The sequence below is a fragment of the Sarcophilus harrisii genome, chromosome 4, assembly GCF_902635505.1.
Source record: "Sarcophilus harrisii chromosome 4, mSarHar1.11, whole genome shotgun sequence".
In the NCBI taxonomy this organism is placed as follows: domain Eukaryota; kingdom Metazoa; phylum Chordata; class Mammalia; order Dasyuromorphia; family Dasyuridae; genus Sarcophilus; species Sarcophilus harrisii.
The window spans coordinates 412,801,862-412,823,429 of record NC_045429.1 but is presented as its reverse complement, the minus strand read 5'-3'; the positions used below and the strand labels follow the sequence as shown (position 1 = coordinate 412,823,429).

The 21,568-nt window shown below is 45.6% G+C and overlaps 2 protein-coding genes across 2 annotated transcripts in view; both read left to right on the top strand.

The window, feature by feature from the left end:
* Positions 1–6,898, top strand: part of KCNA3 (potassium voltage-gated channel subfamily A member 3) — a 106,772-nt gene extending 99,874 nt beyond the window's left edge. Inside the window, exons 2-3 of the mRNA XM_031967258.1 lie at positions 5,929–6,256; positions 6,736–6,898. The gene's annotated coding sequence lies outside the window, so the exon portion shown is untranslated. The remainder of the gene's footprint in view (positions 1–5,928; positions 6,257–6,735) is intronic.
* KCNA2 (potassium voltage-gated channel subfamily A member 2) lies at positions 6,887–19,204 on the top strand. The gene has a single exon (XM_031967259.1). It carries the CDS (start codon positions 6,901–6,903, stop codon positions 8,398–8,400), a length of 1,500 nt encoding a protein of 499 aa, XP_031823119.1. The 5' UTR covers positions 6,887–6,900; the 3' UTR covers positions 8,401–19,204.
* The last annotated feature ends 2,364 nt before the right edge of the window (positions 19,205–21,568 follow it).

Sequence of the window (21,568 nt, the reverse complement as noted above, 5' to 3'; positions counted from 1 at the left end):
AAACTTCACCCTACTTATATTTTTATGACAATGGGATAGAAGTGTCCAACTGCTTGCCAATAAGGAAATCATAGGTCATATTAAAAATGGCTATTAGTCCCATTCTTATAAATGAAAAAACTGAGTGACCCAGTTTAAACGTCTAGAACTCGTTGAAGACTTGGGACTAAAAGAAGCTAATTTACCTGCTTCCAAACCCAATACTCTCACCCCTTGATACATGCCTCTGTATATAGGTCTTGCCAGGAAGAGACTGTTTTAGAGGTAAATTTAAGGTAATCACCATCCAAAACGTTAATCAAGTTAACATTATGAGAGTTAATAAAGGTACTCTCAGGATGGACTGGGGAAATAGCCTGGAGGGGAGCCCATTAAATCCAGACCTAGCAGCAGAGATTTGCTGCTCACAGCCACCATCCTTTATGATGCAGACTCTGCTTAGTGGTATTTCCCCTGCACTAAGTCCATCACAGGGCTCCTATTAACCTAGGGGCTCCTCAGCAAAGAGTTCAGGTATTTCCCATAGGCTGTGGGGCAGGAAAGAGGGGAATCATGCCTTCTTTCCTAGGATAAAAAATGGAACAGCACTGGCCTAAGTCCCCAGACACTGTCTAGCAGCCTGGTATCCTCTGCATTTCCTTAGCCTGCTGAGTGGAGGCTATCCTCCCCTGTTTCCTGAACAGTACGGCCAAGTTAGTGAAGGAATTCAAACATGCAGGAAGAGCTGGTTCCTCTTCCTCCTTTTCATGAGAGCAAAATCTGTGGAGGAATGTCCTAAGGTCTGCAACAGCTCTTTCTCAAGCTGAAGATGGAAGAAAAGCTGGCTTTGAATAAGAGAGACAGCTAGCCATGAAGCTAGAAATATCTGAGTCCAGTCAGTTTCTCACTGTGTGAAACTAGGTAAGTCACCTAACCTCAGTCCGTTCTAGGTCATTGGGGTCAAAGGCAAAGAGCTCCAAGGATTAAATAGTGACTTAGTTTTATAACATAATAATAGGTGTGTTTTATTTTATTTTTATTCATCTTATTAAATATTTCTCAATTATATATTAATCTGATTTGGGACCAGTCGGGGCATTGTAAATTACAAACCACATGTTTGACACCAGCTCTAGATTAAATTTCAAAGAATCTAAGTTTCAAGGAGAAAAAAATGATGATTAATTTAATTTATTTTATTCTGAACTTAAGAAACAGAACATTCATTTGCATAATGTAGTAGAATGGGAAGGGGAATGATTGTACATGAAATATATGCCCAACTTATATTAATGAAACTGAAGAGCCAGTTTTTATCTTAGTCTGTGTTGTACATAAGGACAAGCCCATTGAAGAGGACAAGGAAAACATATAGGTAAATACTAACTAAATGGTGAAAAGCTTTAATACCCACGAGTGTCCAAAGAAGGAAGGGAGAACTGCTGAGTCTGGAAAGACAAGATCCATCTAATTTTTGTTTCTTTACCCCTATTGCCAGGCTCAGCCCAAGTACTTATCATTCATTGAATTGAATTGAATTAAAATGAGAGGGGATGGGTAAGGGAGGTCAGTCTGGTAAGGCTCCCTGAAGAAGATGGTATTTAGCAGGATTTAGAAGGAAGTGAGGCACAACATTTGATTGAGAGAAGGGGACAAGTGACAGCTCTGAAGTAGGAGAAAGAAAAACCCCCAAAAAGGGGAAGAGTGAGATATGGAGAAAGAAGGAAGTGTACAAGAGGGAAGGAGTGATTTGTAGCAGAGTCAAGCTATATGCTCAGGGGAAATTAAGGCAGCTAAATGAGGAATCAGAAGAAGTTAATATGATTTGTAGAGGACCTTTGAAGACCACAGCTGGCAAAGTACCTGACACGCAGGGATAATAGTTTAATAGATAAGTTTGTTCATCTGATTTGACCTTGTGTCTCCAAGGTCATGGAAAACTTGTTGTTTGGTTTTGTCTAACGGTGTTTATTTGTTTGCTTTTACAAGGGAGGTTTGGGGAGGAAAAACGTTTATTAGAAAGTGACATCAGTATTTTTAAAAATTATTAATAAAAGAGCCCCTATCTACCCCACAATAGGAATTGGTACACCAAGTTGGCTTAGTCTAGAGAGCTGAGGCCTACCTGTGGGGTACCTTCCCAGTATTTTTTTAATATAAATCAAAATACCCACTTCATTTCTCCTTCATTCCCAGAGCCCATCAAACCTACTGACCACCCACTGTGACTGTAAATGGAAACTCCAAGAAAATCAGACAGAGTTGGGGGATGGGATTCCATTCTAAGTGATCCCTATCAAGAACACTGGTGTCTTTTTTTTTTTTTTAACTATGGCACAGATAACCCTAAAGAGTATAGGGAGGGGAACACAGGAAGGCTTTCACTTACCTTTCTGCCATTCCACACAACCATACAAGGTTTCTGGATATATGGCTTGCAGAATGATTAATTCATGAAATATGGTAGCACTTTCACTGAAGGCCCAATTTGGATAGACAGACTCCCCTGATCCTACTTTATTGACATCCCTCCACTCAGCAGAGCCATTTAGGGTTACAGAGACACAATGAAATTGATGAGGGGGATAGCTTAAGGCATCTGTCCTCAAAGGAGGAACCTGATTCACTTGCAGGTAAAAATAATAGTTAACATTTTAAAATGAGCAAAGTATTTAATCTACTTTATCTCATTTGCCTCTTGAAGGTAAAATTGGTAGGAGAAGGAGGGGAAACTGTCTATTATTAATAGGGCCCATCTGGGAACAAATAGGAGAAGGAACTGATATGGACCCTCACCTAAATAAGCTTTAGTCCTAGGAAAGGGAAAGAAACCCAGGGCAGTAATCAGTTTCTCTACTGTCTATGCAGAAGTAACAGGTGAAAATTCTCTCCTTAGCCTTCCCCCACTGAATTCCTAAAACAGGGAGGGCTTGGGTTGTCAGGTTTAGCCACCCCTGCCTCCTACTGAAGAGAATAAGGCATTGTGGTTACAGAGCTAGACTTGGACATGGTCTTTGAAACCTGCCTCTGAATCTTGCTAGTTAAGTCAAAAACAAATCATATCACTTCTCTGAAACTCACTTTTCTTCCATATAAAATAGAAACAGTAATACTGGCACTACCAATCCTAAGAGGCTTGCTTCAAGGGGCAAACGAAATAAGGAAGATTGAGTATTTTGCTCACTCTATTGGAAGTTGCAAGTCAGAGTCATATTCCTCCTTTAAGGACAGATGCCCCCACCTACCCCCTCTTCCATCCTTTGTAATATCTGTAGGAGCCCATAGAGCACAGTTGGCTGGTAGGGTGGAGGAGGGAATCTGTCTATCCAGAATGGGGCCGCAGTGAGATACTGCAGCACCTGCTGCATCCAGTCCCCTGGCATTGCTCCAGTGGGTAAAAGAACGGCAAGCCACAAGGTGGGGGGCGGGGGAGGCAGGGAAATGGGGAGAGGGGGAGTAGGGTCTGCAGATACTGTCTGGCATGGTTATAATAATAGCAACACTTCTTCCTGTGAGGCTGGATTCCTTCTATCTGCTGGGGATTGTTGCTATTGATTTCCTCCTCCTTGTCGATTGCATTGTGTTGGCAAGAGCCAAGGGGAGATGGATCTCCTCTGAAGTTAAATCCTCTTGTCTCTCACCAAATCCCCTGTCCCAAGACCTCTCCAGAAACCGTGCTCCATATGAGATTAGGGTCAATAATCATTTTTATTATAAATTATTCATTCCCTGCTGGGAATGCAGGGATATTGAGGTTGGGATTTGGGGTGGGTGGGAGAAGGGTATAGACCCAGTAACATAAACCTCACCAATATTCATTCTCTCTCTGATTGTACCAGGGAAGTGGAACGTTATGCTCTGGGGTCAGCGCTCCTCTTAGCTCTGGCTGAACTGGGAGTTTCCCCCACCCCCCCACCCCACCCCACCCCACCCCTTCATTTCGATTCCCCTTCCTCGGGACCAGGTAAAAATGGTGGTGCTGGGACGCAGGAGACTTGTTCTGTATGCGCTGCATGTGGGACTGCAGAGCCGGCAAGAAGTCTTGGTTTTTTCACCCCGGCCCCCCCTCACCCCCAAGCCGCCAGCTTTGCCATAATCTGCGAAAATGGAGGCTCCGGCTGCTGATCCAGAAGGGTAAATTGGACCAGGGGAATCTTTCCCTTTTGCATGCCTCCTGTCTTCCAGTCCCCGGGGACACTGTAGTCCCGGGCAGCCGTCTGCAAGAGGGAAGGGCCCAGGGGTCCTCATTGGCCGCCCAAGCCCTCTACGGAAGAATAGGAACGAAACTGACCACGAGCCCAGTCCTGATGGGCAGCACCTGGGCCTGGATGTCTTGGGGAGGGGGAGGGGGATGGCCTGCATCTCTCTTAAGTAGAGATGCAGGAATCGGGACTTGGGTAGCCAGCATCTGAAGCCTGGGGAACGGGGCCGTCCGCGAGATGCTCCAGGAATGGGAGGCTCGTCTCAGGCAGTGTTGGTTGCTAAATCAGAGTAGTCCTCCAGCTGGAAAGAGCTCAAGGAAGGCTGGGCCAGATCACCTGGGCAAAGGTGCACCCTCCCGCCCTCACGGCATTGGCTTGGGGGTCCTGGGCTCGGGAGGCTGAGGAAGTCAGGCTTGCAGGGAGTGTTTGCCCTTTCCCCAGGCCTCCGGCGCTGCCTAGCTTTCTCTCCTTAAGAAAGGAAGGAGGCTGAAATCTAGGGCTCCCGACCCGTTACCCGTCCTTCTGGCTATCGGGTTCCTTTGTCCTGCAAGGGTCCAGGAGGGAACCAGACCGTCTGTGCCTCAGTGTCTGGACCCGGGGGGAAGCGAAGGGGACAAAGAAATCGGCTGTTTCCCTGTGTTCCTGGGAAGAGGTTTAATCGGGGCCGGGCAGGCGAGGGTTAACGGGAGGTGCTTTCTGCTGCAAGGCTTGGCAGGAGTGTACTACTGGGTTGCTGGAGAGCGGAGAAGGGAGAGGAGGGGTAAACTGCAGTCTGGATTGGAGAGAGCTGGGGGGGCTCTGGGCCGGAACCCCCAGGAGTGATGAATGCAGGACGGGGGACCCCTCGATGCCCTGGGGCCTGTGGGATCGGCTTGCATAAGGGCCATCCCAGAAGCCTCTTTTCCCTCTCCGTCCCCCCCTCTCAGTTCTGCCATCCCGCCTTGAAACAGAACTAGGCAGAGCTTTCCATCGTCCTGCAGAGGAAATGCGAGGGGCTTTCGTAAGGGGGGGGAATCAATGGTCGGCCGGAGAGACTTCTTAGCTCCAATGCCACCCCTGTCTAAGGAAAGCCGGTGGCCCTGGGATCCTTGGGGGAGAGTAAGTCTGCGGGCTTGGTGGCTGTCAGGGCTGAGGAGTGGGGGAGGGGGGGCTTCCAAGAGGGGGGGGGGGGGGTGTTTCCTCTGCAAAGTTGAGCTCCTGGACGATATTTTTCTGTTTTTTCCCCAGGACGGGCCAGGTCAGGGCTTAGATCAACTACCCCCATTGCCCTCCACATCCCAAGGCGGAGAAGCTTTAGCCTGGGCTCATCCTTGGTTTGCCCAAGGGTCCCAACGGGCCCTGTATCCCCTTTCTCTCTCTCCCTTCCACCCGAAAGAAAGGCGCTTGGCTCAGATGGGGCGGAGGGGCGGCGGGGCGGGAGGGATGGAGGTTCTCCAGAAAGCCTGGCCTGGTCACACTGTCTGGCTTCTCTTTTGCGAGAAGGAAATCACCGGGTTGCCAGGTGGAGGGGAGCCAGCCAGAGAGGATGGGGAGATGACCCGCAGTGGTCCCAGCGCACGATGCAAGCGGAGCCCGCAGCCAGAGGGAGGGGTGGGCAGCCCGGTCCCTTAGAGAGCGAGGGCAGCACCCTGAGGTCCGATGCGTTGCCCGGGGCAGGTGGGAAAACTAAGCCACAAGCCCCTAGAAGCCGGGTCTTGGCAGCGGCTGCCTCAGAGCCCCAGTTCCACCTTGCTGATGTTTTTTCCAGGCAACGTCACACCTCCTGAGGACGACGGGGAGGACACTGGGTTTCGCTGAGGTTTGCATCTTACCGCCGTCAAAGCGGAGGCTCCAGACACGAGCTGGGCTGCCCCGGAGCCAAGGACCACACTGGCCAGGTTTCCTCTACAGTCAAACGCCAGGGCTCACCTCTGGGAGCCCGAGCCTGCCCTCCTGCCCAGAATGACTCACCATTCTTCCTGACTTGGGTGCTAGGACAATATGGGGAGCTCAGCTGTCTGTTTGTGTAACTAGGATTCCCCCAGAGTCTCAGCCGCTTGGTTACTAAGAGACCTCCCTGATTCCAGCTCCTCCAGGTAACCCAATTTGTTGTTTTGCCATTTGCCGTTTGCCTAAAGCCTGTGGTTCAGACCCAGGCTAAGCACCCTCCCATCCTCTTCCAGAAGTGGGGGAGACTGCTGGGGCACAGGTATTTGCAAGTAAATAGTTCGGATCCAAGAGCTGGGATGCTGGTGGGAGGGGGCTGTGCTGGAAGGAATAGGAGTGGTGCAGAAAGTGACTTTATTTCCCTCCCCCTTTCCACCATCCAGGGAGCCGCCTGCTTTAGCTAGAGCGCTTCTGGAGAGACTGACTCTCAGTACCTCCTCTGTGCCCTCTCTGTACCCAGAGTTGGAATAAAGTTGTTGGGGTCTGGCGCATCGGGGGAGGGGGGGAAGAAGAGAATTTATCTGGAAACTCCTGGCTGGGCGAGAAATGGGAGACAAGCAGCAGTGGCTTTGGGGTATGCTTTCCCCGGAATGTATTGTAATGCTCTTCCCTGACTCTTGTCTTTCAGACAAGCCAAGCAGGCGCTCTTTGGTGTGCAGAGCCTCCCCAGTGCTCTCATGTTCAAACCCAAGCTGACACGCCTGATTTTCTGGGGGACATTAGCATTGTCCTGAAAGTTCTCCCCTGGGACAGCTGGAAGGTGTAGAGCCAGGAGCCTTTCCCAGCCCCCATTATGACAGTGGCCACTGGAGACCCAGCAGATGAAGCTGCCGCCCTCCCTGGGCACCCCCAGGACACCTATGACCCCGAGGCGGACCATGAGTGCTGTGAGAGGGTGGTGATCAACATCTCGGGATTGCGATTTGAGACCCAGCTCAAGACTTTGGCCCAGTTTCCAGAGACTCTCTTAGGGGACCCTAAGAAGCGGATGAGGTACTTTGATCCACTCCGAAATGAATACTTTTTCGACAGGAACCGCCCCAGCTTTGATGCCATCTTATATTACTACCAGTCTGGGGGCCGGTTAAGGCGCCCCGTGAATGTCCCCTTGGATATCTTCTCAGAAGAAATCCGTTTCTATGAACTGGGCGAGGAGGCGATGGAGATGTTCCGAGAGGATGAAGGCTACATCAAGGAGGAAGAACGTCCTTTACCAGAAAACGAGTTTCAGAGACAGGTGTGGCTTCTATTTGAATACCCAGAGAGCTCTGGGCCGGCCAGGATTATAGCTATTGTGTCTGTCATGGTGATTTTGATCTCCATCGTGAGTTTCTGTCTGGAAACTTTGCCCATTTTCCGGGATGAGAATGAAGACATGGCTGGTGGTGGGATTCCTTTCCATACCTACTCTAACAGCACCATCGGGTACCAACAGTCCACTTCCTTCACTGACCCTTTCTTCATCGTGGAGACACTGTGCATCATCTGGTTCTCCTTCGAGTTCCTCGTCAGGTTCTTTGCCTGTCCCAGCAAAGCCGGTTTCTTCACCAACATCATGAACATCATTGACATCGTGGCCATCATCCCGTACTTCATCACCCTGGGGACCGAGCTGGCCGAGAAGACAGACGACGCCCAGCAAGGCCAGCAGGCAATGTCACTGGCTATCCTTCGTGTGATCCGGTTGGTAAGAGTCTTTAGGATTTTCAAGCTGTCCAGACACTCCAAAGGGCTCCAGATCCTAGGTCAGACCCTCAAGGCCAGCATGAGAGAATTGGGCCTCCTGATATTCTTCCTGTTCATCGGGGTCATTCTCTTCTCTAGTGCTGTCTATTTCGCAGAGGCAGATGAGCGAGATTCCCAGTTCCCTAGTATCCCCGATGCCTTCTGGTGGGCAGTCGTCTCCATGACAACAGTAGGCTACGGAGACATGGTCCCCACCACCATTGGGGGAAAGATTGTGGGTTCCCTTTGTGCAATTGCAGGTGTCTTAACTATTGCCTTACCAGTCCCCGTCATAGTGTCCAATTTCAACTACTTCTACCACCGGGAGACAGAGGGAGAGGAACAGGCCCAGTACTTACAAGTGACCAGCTGTCCAAAGATCCCATCTTCCCCTGACCTAAAGAAAAGTAGGAGTGCCTCCACCATTAGTAAGTCTGATTACATGGAGATCCAGGAAGGGGTAAACAACAGCAATGAGGACTTTAGAGAGGAAAACTTGAAAACAGCCAACTGTACCCTGGCTAACACAAACTATGTGAATATTACCAAAATGTTAACTGATGTCTGATTGAGACCTATTAGCATATTTACAGCTCAAGTGGAACTAATGCAGATATTGCGTAATAGCCTGCATTGTAGCTGTGTCCTAACCGCGTGTACTTGGTTATGCATGGAAAGCAAGAATTGTGAAGTGATTTTTTTTAATTTCTTTAAAAATATTTTTTTAAATTTAGAACACAGACTACCCTGTATGTGGCTTTCATGCAGACTCTCATCACAGATTTAGGGGTTTCCAAAGACTGAAGGTACAGAAAAGTATAGAAAGACAACTCAGGAAGTCAGGATTCAGAAAGGGACATCGGAACCATCTCATCTCAGCAGCATGACCTATAATAGTGTCAGCGTGTCACCTCTTCCAATTAACTGCCCTTAACACATGCAAGGGACTCCCCTCCCCATCAGCCCTTCCTCCTTCCTTCTTCCTTTCCCCTGCTCCCTCCTTTTTTCCCCTCCCTCCCCATAGCCAGAAAGGATCCTGGCTTCCCTTTTTAAGCTCTGGTAACTATTCCAAATGTCATCTCCATGTTTTGCATTGAAAAGAACACACAGCATTGCGTGCAGAAATCACTTTCTGTGTCACCGGCTTGGTGAGATGCAGTTGCCAAGTGGAGGGCTGCTGAGGCTGGTTTCATAACGGAAAATACTGCATTCGACTCTTTCTCTGCAGTGTCAGTGTGAGGCCCAGGGGAGGGACAGCCAGTGTGACCCAAGATGGGCTGTTAAGACTCGAATTTCAAACTCAAGTCTTAGGGGACAAAGCAACCTCAAAGGCTAAGGAATCTCTCTGCCTAGAAAGTCGTCGTCTCGGTACCATTTTCAGGGTCTCCAAAGAGAAGGACCAATCCCTCCATGACACCCAAGTTTCCCAAAGTCTCCTTTAATAACATGGTAGCCTCTTGACATACTGATACTGCAGTGAAACCCAACAGTGCTTCAGCACGCTGCATGGGGATTTGTTGCATGAATCTCAATATTTAATACACATGAGATTAATCTGTTGTTGTTGTTTTTTTTCAGAGTAGCCTACACACACAGTATTCATGCTTATAGTATTGATAGACTCAGAATGGCACTGAGTTAGGGGACTTAAAAAAAAAAAAAAACACGGGAAGCCAAAAGTCCTTATTCGGGAGGGGAAAAGACCTAGCGTGAGGCTCCCTGGGAAAAGAGAAGCCAGACCTTCCGCGTGCACTCCACAGTTCTTCCAGGCAGGGGCTCAGACCTCTGCCGAGCCCAGAAGGTGATGTAGCAGGGAAAAAAGCCTGAGCAGATCGTGTGGACTGCACCCTAGTCGTTACTCTTGTTGCAAGCAGGATTTTTACAGTTGGCCAGAGCATTTAGTCGTGCCGGCAGGTGGATCTATGGATCCGATGTACATATATCCAATATCACCTTCATGTGTTCCTCAACTTACCTACCTACCTAGCTAGAGATAAAAAAAATAGTTGCATTCAAACATGATATAAGCTTATGCAATATTTTTGACACAGGGCAATTTATGCATGTGTTCTGACTATGTGCACTAATGCGTGTATATGTCTTGCTACATATACACGGGCAAACACATGACACACACAAATATAAGTATAAATAGTAGTTATATATATATAAATATGTAAATGTATACTCTCTGGAGTTCAGGTTCAGAGGGCAAAACCATTGCTCTGTGAGCTGGGGAAATGACTCATGCATGTCTAAGAGGGCTCACGAGTTCATGTTGGATTGATCCTCATTTTGGATTGGTTCCCCCACTGGGCCATGGTTTGCTGCCATCACCTGAGACACTCCAGCCTGTGTGGTTTCTTAGACCATTACAAAATGTCTTTCTGCCCTTCATGTGCTGCAGCTCCAGTCCCTGTGACTGAAGCTTGTCTTACTGAGTGCACAAGGGCCTATGGCCCTCATGGTTCCCTCAAGATGCCCCTTGGCCTGGCCCCAGGGGCAACCTTTTCATCACCAGTCCTGAAACCCAGCGGGACAGAATTAACTCCATCACCATCTTCCCACATCCACCCCCCCCACACACACACACACACATACACACTCCTCCTCTCCTTTGGATTTCCTTTTCACCTGGCTCTGTTTACCCCACCACTTCTGTGGCTCTCTCCTCTCCAAGTCTCCTGATTCAGTACCCAGGTTAACAAGTAATAGGACTTTTCTGAGACCCAGGAATTTCGGTCCTTGACTGAACTCTCTCTTACTATCTAGAACTCTCTCTTCCCTATTACCTAAAAAAGTACCAAGGTGAATCTGCAGATCTGAAATTTCTGTGGTTCATAAACTCTGTTCGGGTTATCAGACTCAACCTCATCCCCCATAACTCCTTCTTCCCATTAGACCTGCTCAAGAGAGAATGTGACACAGTAGAGAGGGCAATGGTGCCCTGGGCTTCAGTCCTGTCTCAGAGATTTCCTAGGTACATGATTCTGGACAAGTCACTTATTTCCCTTCCATCTTGTATCTGTAAAATAAGAATATGGGATTTGGTAGATCCCCTAGCATCCATTCAGGGACTAAATCTATTTTCTAGAGTGGATGGCATGAGTTGTTTCCTTTATTCTTCTCTCCTTTTCCCCTCCACCAGCCTCTCCCTGGAGGAAATTAATGAGCAATGAGAATACCTAAAGCTTTGCAAGGAGAGCCAGTATCAGAGCCTTATGCTAAGGCTGAATTGATCTAAGATTCACATAAAACAAGAATGTAACTCTGTGAGCTCCAACTTGACTCTTAGGTATCTGTGTCATAGATTCCCCCCCCCCCCCTTGTCTTATCAATTTGCTCGGTGCCTAGAGTTGTCGTGGGGAGAAGGAGTCAGTGGTTCTGAATCACTTCTGTGCATCGATTTCTGGGCACAGTAAAGGGTTACTCTCATGGACTAACATGTTTTCATGTGTTTTCATTCACTCAACTTTATATACATCCAGTCCATCTGAGGCTATTCTGAATCTCCAAGAATTAGGAAGGCTGGGGAAGGGTATGTACCCATCTTGATAATAGTTGAAGAGGAAGCATCCCAGATGTAATAGAGTCTAGATCAGGACTGTGGATATTTTATTACAACATCATTCTAGAGAGAAGTTAAGAGCAGAAGATTCCCCTGTAAGATAGAAAGTGTTCTGAAAAACAAAGTGAAAAACAATCCTCTGATTAGGAGACACAATTATATGCAATATACATATGTGCAAAAGATACACAATATGACATGGAAAATACACAGGACCAGACCTATGTGGTCCTACCCACAATTCAAATGCACAAATAAAACATGCACAAATAATACACACACGAGATACAAAACACAAACAGAGACACAACCAACACATATCAGGAGAATCAACATTTCTCTGGTCATAAAGCTATAAATGATAAGCACAAACAAAAATACTCTCTAAAATAAGGTTTATCCACTCATATTTCCTGCACATACACACACACACACACACACACATACACAAACATACCAGCGACTTAGGGCTGCTTTTATACTCCCTGAATTCTTTCAGGGATATCTGCTTTTGTATCTCTTGATGACTCTCCCATTCTCCTCTTCTGATCTTTCTCTTCTCTTCTTTCTACCCCATCTACTCCCAATTTTTCTTGTCTAAGGAGAAAACTCCATTTGCACATAAAGATAGGGGATTGGACCATCTCTTTCAGACAGGCTTCTGATTGGAGCAGGGAATCTTATAAAATATGCCATCAAATCACTTTCCTCCGAGAAATCTGGGATGCAGACAGAGCAAGTAGTGATGGATGTTCAAACTCATTGCCCTACAGTACCACTTCCACCAAAGAATATTGCCTCCCCCAGGCCATGTCTATACCATGATTCCATTAATTTGGTGGGTTTTGTTGTTATTACTATTGTTCATTTATTCATTTGTTTTGGAGGGGTGGTAGAATGGAAGCAGCTAGATGGCACTGTGGATAGACCACTGACCTGGGAATCAGAAACCTACATTTTAATCCTATTTCAGATACTTAGCAATGTCAGGACTGGATCCAATACTTAGTTTCTCTCAGTCTCAGTTTCCTCAGCTCAATAAAAAGGAGATTTTAATAGCACCTTCTTCACAGGGCTGTTGCACAAATCAATAAGAACTATATCAAGCACTATATAAATATTAGCTAACTTTATTGTTATTATTTTTCCTGCATTACTGGAATCTCTAGACTCAGCCCTACTTTTTTGTGGTTTCTGGCTACTGAGAAAAACAATGGGGTCAAGGACTGGGAATGCAGAGGAATACTAAGGATGTCACTGTGAAGTCCTCCCTATCTCTAGCTTCATCCATAGCCTTTGCTGGGATCATGGAGAGTCAATCTACATAAATAAGAAGAAATTACATTTTATCTGGGGGGGGGGGGGAGAGAATAGTTAGCTTTCCTTCTTGAAACAACAATTCCCTGGATCTTAGCTCCTGAAGTCAAAGGTCTACTATTAATCACACTGGGGTTGCTAATGAACTTGGCAGTTTATGTATCATGAGTGGTTTATAAAAAGTGGCTTCCCTCCAGCCCTCAGTACATCCTTAGAAGCCAGTTGGTGAGACTTAAGAAAAGGCAAACTCCTTTTAAGGCTAACCTAAGGGAACATAGGAAGCTAAATTGATTACCTTAAAAAATTGGGGACAGAATGCTGGATTGTGTTATTTATGTTGGAGTTAGACACAAGGACCGTATCTGTGATTTCCTATGTATAGGACACAAGTGAGAAGATTCCCTCTACCATTGTCAGTCGGCACCTTCTTTTCAACAATCTTAAAAGAGTTGCCTAGAACACTGAGATAAAACCAAGGTTAAATGGCTTAGCCAGTCTCACAAAAAAGTCCATTGAAGGCAGGACTTGACTCTGAAGTTTCTAGGCTTCAAGGTCAGTTCTCCATTTACTATACCACTCCAAAATCTTAGTTACATGATTTAAGGGTTGTTCACCATTATGGATTATCTCCATGTGTCACTAGTTCCTCTGAACTCATGAATAATTGAGTTGACTTTCTAGTTTGTCCCCAATGAAGGCCTGTAGTTGAAGCAATACTTCTGGTCAGAGTTTGTTAGGGTTTATGTGGTGCTTTGAAATCTCTTTCTCTATTTCTCTGGGTGTCAGTCTCTTCTCTTCTCACTTTCTTTCTTCCCCTCTTTAATCCCTCTCATATTATTTTTCTCTCTCTTTCCCCCTTAATCTGGACTCTGTAGGTTCTAGATACCTCATGGCAACAGGATGGCATTTTAGAAAAAAAAGTAGAGCCCCCAAATTTAAATTCCCAGGACAGCCTGACTTCATCTCACTGCCTCCAAGCCCCCATGGGAAAGGCTATTCCTTAAGCTATTCCACTGGCTGAAAATGTGATTCCCTAGCCCTAGTGCCTGTGTCATCACCTAAAGTGAAATAACCCTCATCATCTTCTTTGACTTTGGTACTTGTAGCCAATGAGACCTCCAGCCAATGAACTCCTTCTCCATTGGTCCCTTTCATAAACCATCAGCACCAGTCCTCTTGGCAGTGAATGTAGACAGAGCTTCTTTCTGCCCGTTCTTCCAAAGTCCCTAATGCTTTAGGGAGATTTTCTTGTCAGTGCTATTCATAGCTATAGAGAGCAGGACACAATGTGAAATATCTCATGATCAAATATTAAAATGCACCCCAACCCCATCATCCAGGAGGCATGTGTTCTGGACTATCTATCCAGAAGTGGAAATTGGGTTGAACTGAGCCACTCATTCATTCATTCAACAAACATTCATCCTTCTATCTTTTTTCTCCAGTTCCCCCTTGTGACCAGCAGAAAGCCCTCACAAGGTAGTCAGTTTGGTTTAAGCACATGGTCTACCACTGCAGAAGGGAGTCCTCCCCTCTTTTACCCTCATTGCCCATCAATTCACACCTATGCTCTTAGTCTCCCTGATGTTCTAACCACTTGAGCTGATTAGCAAATAAGCATGAGTCAGGGATGTTCTCCAGGATTGGGAGGCAGCCTGGGGTAGTGGACAGAGCATTAGACTTAGAGCTAAGAGACCTGGGTTCTACCCAAAAGATCTGCCCCTAATCAATTAGCTGTGTGACCCTAAGCAAATTGCTTATTCTCTCAGGGCCTCAGTTTCCTCATCTGTAAAATGAGGAGAGAAGACCAGATCTCCTCCAAAGTCCCTCCCAGTTCTGTCATTCTATGAGTTCTAGTGGACAGTCTTTATCCTCAGGTCTGGCCTTACGCTATTCTCAGAGTCCAGCTGTGACCTTCACCTTTGGCTAAGATTCTGGATCTCTGACACATACTCTGCTGGGCCAGACCCTCCCTCAAAGGAAAGCAAGCTGGTCAATACTGCCTACCCTAAGCTCACCTAAGCCTCTCCCATTCCCATCTATCACACTCCCCCAAACCCTAATTTCCATTTTTTTCATATTTTATTTATCTTTTGAAAAAAAAAAAAAGGAGGAAAAGTGCAATAAAATAAATAGTGACTGTTTTCTTTAGCAATAGCTGTTTTAAAACCTTGCTCTCAGGACTGAATAGTGACAGCACCTGGATTCTAGGATAAAGACCAGGGTCCCCGGGTGTTCACTCACCATTCAGTAACTTCCTCTCTCCTTGGCACTCGGGTGGTCCGAGTCTGATTGCTTTAGCCCCTGACCCTACTTCCAGGATGTAATGTGTGCAGATAGGAAACACCAATGGGAAGCAGGTCAGCTAGACAGCAAGGAGGTGGGGATGGGGGGGAGATTGCATGTACACAACTTGTTTTTTTTTCTATTACTACTCTGAACTGGTGGGACTGCTGCCCAACGCCCCAGTGATAAAACCATAAATCTGAATAGGTCACATTAGGCCATCTAGTCCATCTCAATGCAAGCCCAAGAGAATGGGCTTACCAAAAGACAAATAAGGCCATTAGGAAAAGATCCTTTTCATGGATTAAGAACCATTATCTAATCTTTTGGCCCTCCCTAAGTGGGAAATGGTTCCTAAGGGCCTTTGGCCGAGTATTTTAGCACTGGGACTTGGGCAGGGGCAGAATGGATGAATTGTCTCCCTTCAAAATGAACTCATTGCTGACCTTTTTGAAGAACTCTTTAACCAAAAGAACATGTATGAATGTTTTGGGCAGGGGGGTTGGGGTCATGATCATCTGGGGAAAATAAATGGAGGCATTCACAGTGACCCAGTTCTCAAAATTCAGATGAATTGAGTTGGGATAGGAGGTAGGGTCACTATCTATGTCATAATAACTCATAGCCACAAAATGCAACTGCACAAGGAATGCACAAGCAACAAGGAGGTTTGGGAGAGGCCCCCTGAATATCTAGGTGTACATATACTTACTTGTATTGGACAATCTTGGCTGGTGGATAGCTGATGATGGCCTGGGGGCCATTACCTTCCTGTTTAATCCACCCTGGCTCTCTTGCTCTCTCTCTCTCTCTCTCTACATATATACACACATATAAAAGCATATATGTGTATATATGTATATATATGTATATATACATATATATTACAACAAAACCTCGATTAATAGGAATGGGGACACTCAGGGAAAGTGACGTACCAGTTAACTGAATAATCTGTCTGATTGAGTGTTGACAAGAGTACACCCTTTTTGTTTCAATGCTTATTACTGAAAATCTTCCTAAAATATACCAATTAGTCCATGTTTCCCTGACTTAGTAAATAGAGTATATGTATAGATGTGATTGAAGCTTTTGCAGGGTCAATGATTTTAAATACTGTACAGGTCTACAGATGGAGGAAGTCTGTGGAATTATGCTGGATGAAAATGGGTTTCAGGGATAACTCCTGGAAATTAGCAATTGAAACAAACCCCTACTCTGAGCCTATTTTAGCTACATTTGCCTCTTTCTCCTAAAAGTAGAGTACGGGGACGGGGGGGGGGGGGGGGGGGGGGGGGGGAAGGGAAGAAAGCAATTCTTGTTCATTGAGGGTTTTGATGACATGGGTTCTGGTTATTCGAGGTTTTTCATCAATACACATATGTGTATATATAATATATGTGTACATATATGTATATGTATACCATGACTTCAGAAATTATATATACAAAGCAAACTCCCTTAGTTGAATGAATATGAAATAAATTCAACAAACCATGGAATAAACTGCATATATTTGGTTCTTTGTCCTTCTCTCCCCCTTTCCCCATGATCTCTACCCCTCTGCTTCTCCAGCTCAGCTACTCCTCCCCAATTCTAGCCCTATTTGGAAGACAGCTCTTTTTTAACAAAAGGAACAGGTAGATTCCCACTTTGGATCCTCCCGCCACCACAAGCCTAGCTCATATATAAAAAGGGGTAAATTCTCAAGCCCAAACTGTCATCTTTACTCATTCTGTCCGGCCTCTCTACAGAGGGCCAGCAACATCCTTCCCAGCTATGTCACCCTGGAGAAAGGGACATTGAGAATATTCCACACGAGACCAAATCAAGTAGTTCTCCCTAGCTTTGCTCTTCCCAGTTCTGTCTGCTTTCGGATGTGACTGTCCTATGCCCTGAAGAGAATGTATCTGTCCTTTACAACGCCTCATTTTGAAAGTCTCCGTGGTACACGGAAGAGGGGTAATCATACTCCACTTGTTTTAATCAGATCTCTAGGGTTGAGGTAGGAGGGACTTCCAAGGCTTCAGTAACCCTGTGGGAATAAGCAGCATAGATCACACTAGAAGCAGCCAGATCAGGGCAAGGACATCTGGAAACTCTTAATTTACCCTGTCTGTTGCATGCTAGACCTGTGCATTTTATAATGTTTTCCATAAAACTGGCCAGTGTCACCTTCTCCAGAAGGTTGTTTCAGTCTAGAAGAAGAATCTCTGCAAAATCCAGTGGAGCAGCTAGCATTACAGTCAGCTGACTGGGTAATGCTAGTAAACAGATCTGGACCATGAGAGGTACCACAGGTGCCAGCAGTGTTGAATATGGGCAATGGACAATGGTCAAGGGGGATTGGGGACTAAAAGTGAACTCTATCTTTGGTGTGAACCCTCTACATAAGTGTCTGAATGACCCAGGCTCTCTGAGTAATAGCAGACCCACCCATCCCCTCACCCTGTCACAAGTCATGCTGTCAGGAGCTGGTGGGTAGGAACCTGTTTGGGTCCCTGTAGCCCCCTCCTCCCCACTTAGACAACTCAGATGTTAACAATGGCTTAATCTGATCTGTGTCAAATTGCTGCTGAAAACCCATCATTCTAGGTGCACGGGGGCAGGTGTGTGTGCAGGTGCTGGAGCACCGAAGTAATTAGGGCCATGTGCTTAGGAGACCTTCCATCTCCACTCAGAGCCCTTCCTTCTGAGCCCCTTCTCTGTTCTCACAAGAGGCCTCTAAACCCCTGCTGCTCCTTCAGAGCATCCTGGCTGCTCCTTCAGAGCGTCCCGTTGCTCTGTCTGTATGGACGGAGGAGGTGAGGGGAGGAGACCTTGCAGAGAGGGGCTCACTCCGCTGCCAGACGATTTCCAGGTCAGCTCCTAGAAATGCTGCCAAGGTCCATGGGCCTTTGCCATTCATGAAGTGCATTGGCAAGGGCATTCAGATTCCCATTCAGGTGTGGTCACAAAAGGAGCAAAGGAATCCCACAGGCCTCGGCCGGCTCCGCTGGACCAAGGGAAGGAGAGAAAACCTCAGGCAGGCGTGGGGTGGGCGAGGGCTGAATGTGGCACCCCCTTGCTATCCCCTTTTATCTGGATGCCATAACCAGCTACCCCGTCTTCCTCTGGCATCTCCATAGCGACAAACTCCAACCCTCAGGAGGAAGGGATGCTACCCTACTAAACAAGAAAGTCTGAGGGTCTCCCCCGCCTGCTGAGACAATGATGTGCTAGATACATTGTCATCTTCCCCTGAATTCCTGTGCCCAGGAGCCCCTCTCTTTCCAGGGCACAGTCTGGGTAGAGCCCAGATTTGTAATACGGTGACTAATAGCTGGTGTCTAAATGCTGGTGTTCTTCGGGCATGTCGGAACACCACAGTAAACCTCTAGTTTGTGGGATGCCATTCCCTTTCCCAAACTTGTGTGTATATACAGTATATATGTATATGTGTATGTACAATGTATGTGGCGACTGCCTCTTACTTGGGCGCATGCAGCTGTTTGTAACCAAGTGCAAAGACATTAATTAGGGGTTTGCACTGGCTTTCTCCTTACTCAAGACTGCAGCTGCCCCACAATGTCCTGTCCCTGATAATTGCTGGAAAAATGCAAAGGGGAGAAGCTGATAAATAGGCCTCACGGGAATCAATAGGAGAAGGAACTCCGAGACTGGTGGTTAAAGCTTCGTAAGAGTGATTCCGAAGTGGAACTGTGGGTCTCCATGGCAATGGGAGTATGAGGACCAATGGGAGCCAAAGGCGGAGCAGGACTGGTGGGGAAGACTCTTGGGAATTTAGGAGTTGTTTAACCATTTCTTTGCTTGATGAAAATTTAGACACCAGCTGTAACAATTGCACAGTCTGTATAAATGTTATCATTCTTGCTGACATGTCCGGGGAGCTTTCGGACCCACCTCAACCCCCATGCTGCTTAACCCATACAACCCCCATAACCCCCACCTCAAGCCCAGACTTCTGTAGCTGAGATTCCCTGTGTCAGTAAGGTCTTTGTACATAGATTATACATACACATGTACATATGTGCCTCAATGAGCATTGGCTGTCTATCATGGTTGTACATAGACTTCATAGAGTACCATAATTTTTTTTTGTAAATATGGACACAGGTAAATAAATATATAAATATATATTATTGAGGATTTATTTTAACATCATTCTGTGTGAAATGAAAAATAAAATTTTTAACAGACATCCAATCTTCTCAGTTTTTTTTTTTCTGTGATTTGTTCTGTGTGGTACCCCCAGCCCCATCACATCACCTAAGTCTCCCCTGCTCCATTTTCCCTGAGAGCTCTGTTCAAGAGAATGACCTGGGAAGCTCCAGTAACATGTTCCAGGAAACCCAGCTGGTGGAGAGAGGAGGAGCTCTGTGGCCTTCCATTCCCCTCCCTCAGGTCCTGAGGACCTCAGAGAGCCAACAACTCAAACTAACCCCTCCCCTATTCTAACCTCAACTTCTCAGGAGATTACAGAGAAATAAATTTTAGCTTGATTTAAAGAAAAATCACCAAGTAATTCCAAAGTGCAATGGGCTAGCTAGAAGGTAGACTTTCACATTATTACTGCTGTTCAAGAGGAAGCTGGGAAATTGTAGATATGAAGCACTGGACCCGAATTCTGCTTCTGCTTCAGACACATAACTGTATAACCCTGGTTAAGTCATTTAATTTCTCTCAGACTTTCTTCTGTAAAATAGGGTTGACAATATCATACATCTCATAGAATTTTTGTGACAATCAAATAAGGTAAAATAAGTGATCTGCAAACCTTAAAGTATTAATGATAAACAAATCAAATAAAGCATTTATAAATGCTAGCTATTACTATTTGGGGATAGCTAAGTAGAATAGTGGATAGTGCACTGACCTTGGAGTTAGGAAGGCCTGAGTTCAAATTCAGCCTCATGCACTGTGTGACTCGGAGCAAGTCATTTTAACCATATTTGCCTCAGTTTCCCTCATCTGTAAAATGAGCAGAAGGAACTGGCAAGCTACTTCAGTATCCTTGCCAAGAAAGCCCCAATTGGGATCATGAAATCATACATGACTGAAAAAATTCAACAATAACATTATTATTTTTATTATCATTATTACCCCCACTTGTTCAGAGTATGGGATGATTCTTGTTCAGGAATAGATTGAATTAGATGGACTATAGAATCTCTTCCAGTTCTGAGATTCTGTGATTTTGTGAGGTAGAAAAGGTCCAATCCTTGGCCCCTTTGGAGATAATTTTTTATTTTGCAGAGTGGAATACTGGCCCTTCAGCTGCACTGGAGAGGTGCGAATGAGGAAGGTTGGGAATTATGATTTTTATAGGGCTTTGAGAGTTATAAAGCATTTTTCTCCTGTGAAGTATATAGCACAGAGTGAAATGAACAGAACCAAGAGTACACAGTAACAACAAGATTATGTGATGGTCAACTATGATGGACTTGGCTCTTTTCAACAATGTGGTGATTTGAGGCAAGACTTGTGGTGGAAAGCACTATCTACATCCAGAGAAAGAACTATGGAGATTGAATGTGGATTAAGGCACAGTATTTTCACCTTTCATTTGTTTTTTTCTTTTTCGTGATTTTTCCCCTTTTGATCTGATTTTTCTTGCACAACATGACAAATACAGAAATATGTTTAAAAGAATTGTACATATTTAACCTATATCAGATTGCTTTCTGTTTTGGGGAGGAGGGAAGGAAGGGAAGGAGGGAGAAAAATTTGAAACTCAAAGTTTTACAAAAAAGGATGTTGAAAACTATCTTTACATGTATTGGGGAAAATAAAATACTATTAAATGTAGGGAAAATAAAGTATGTCACATAGATATAACTACTCCTATTTTCAGATGATGTCACAAAAGCTACTAGATAGCATAAATAGACTTGAATCTGGATCTTCTGATTCCAAGTATCTTCTACACTTTATCAGCATCCCCTTTAAAAAATCTCTTTTGAAAAATAAATTTTACAAAATTTTTTTAAAGGAAACATTTTTTGGCAGAGCATTGGGATTTGTCTCCTTAGCTTACCCATATTGCACTATGACCCAAAGTGGTCATTATAGAAATTGTGCTTTGAAAGCCCCTTCCCTAGACTCTCTGAGTCACCTCCCCTCCTCCTTGAACCCTCAGCCAGCTATAGGAGGGCAGGATATCAGGGGATGAAAAAGGATAAGGAAAGGATTTTTCACTGAACACAGAGAAGGTTCAAAAAAATTACTATACATTCAGCAGAGCCCAGGACAGTTTAACTAGAAGGAACTGGACTCTGTCTTGCTATTACATTCTTTTTGGAAGGGAACTATGTTTCTAGACAGCAGGTGCTGAGGCAATGAGGGATGGGGTGCCAGAGGGAGGAGAAACCACTTAAAAGAGCTCAGCAGCCCGCCGAGTCTGGGATGCATTTGAACACGACCACAGAAATGAAAAGAACAAGGCACTTGAAAGCTTCCCTTTCCCCCTCCCTTTCTGCCTCCTCTTTCCCCAGTTCTTACCCCCAGGCTTGCTTGGCCTGTTGCCTCAACTAAAATGAAAAAATCAGAGTGCTGTCTTCATCTC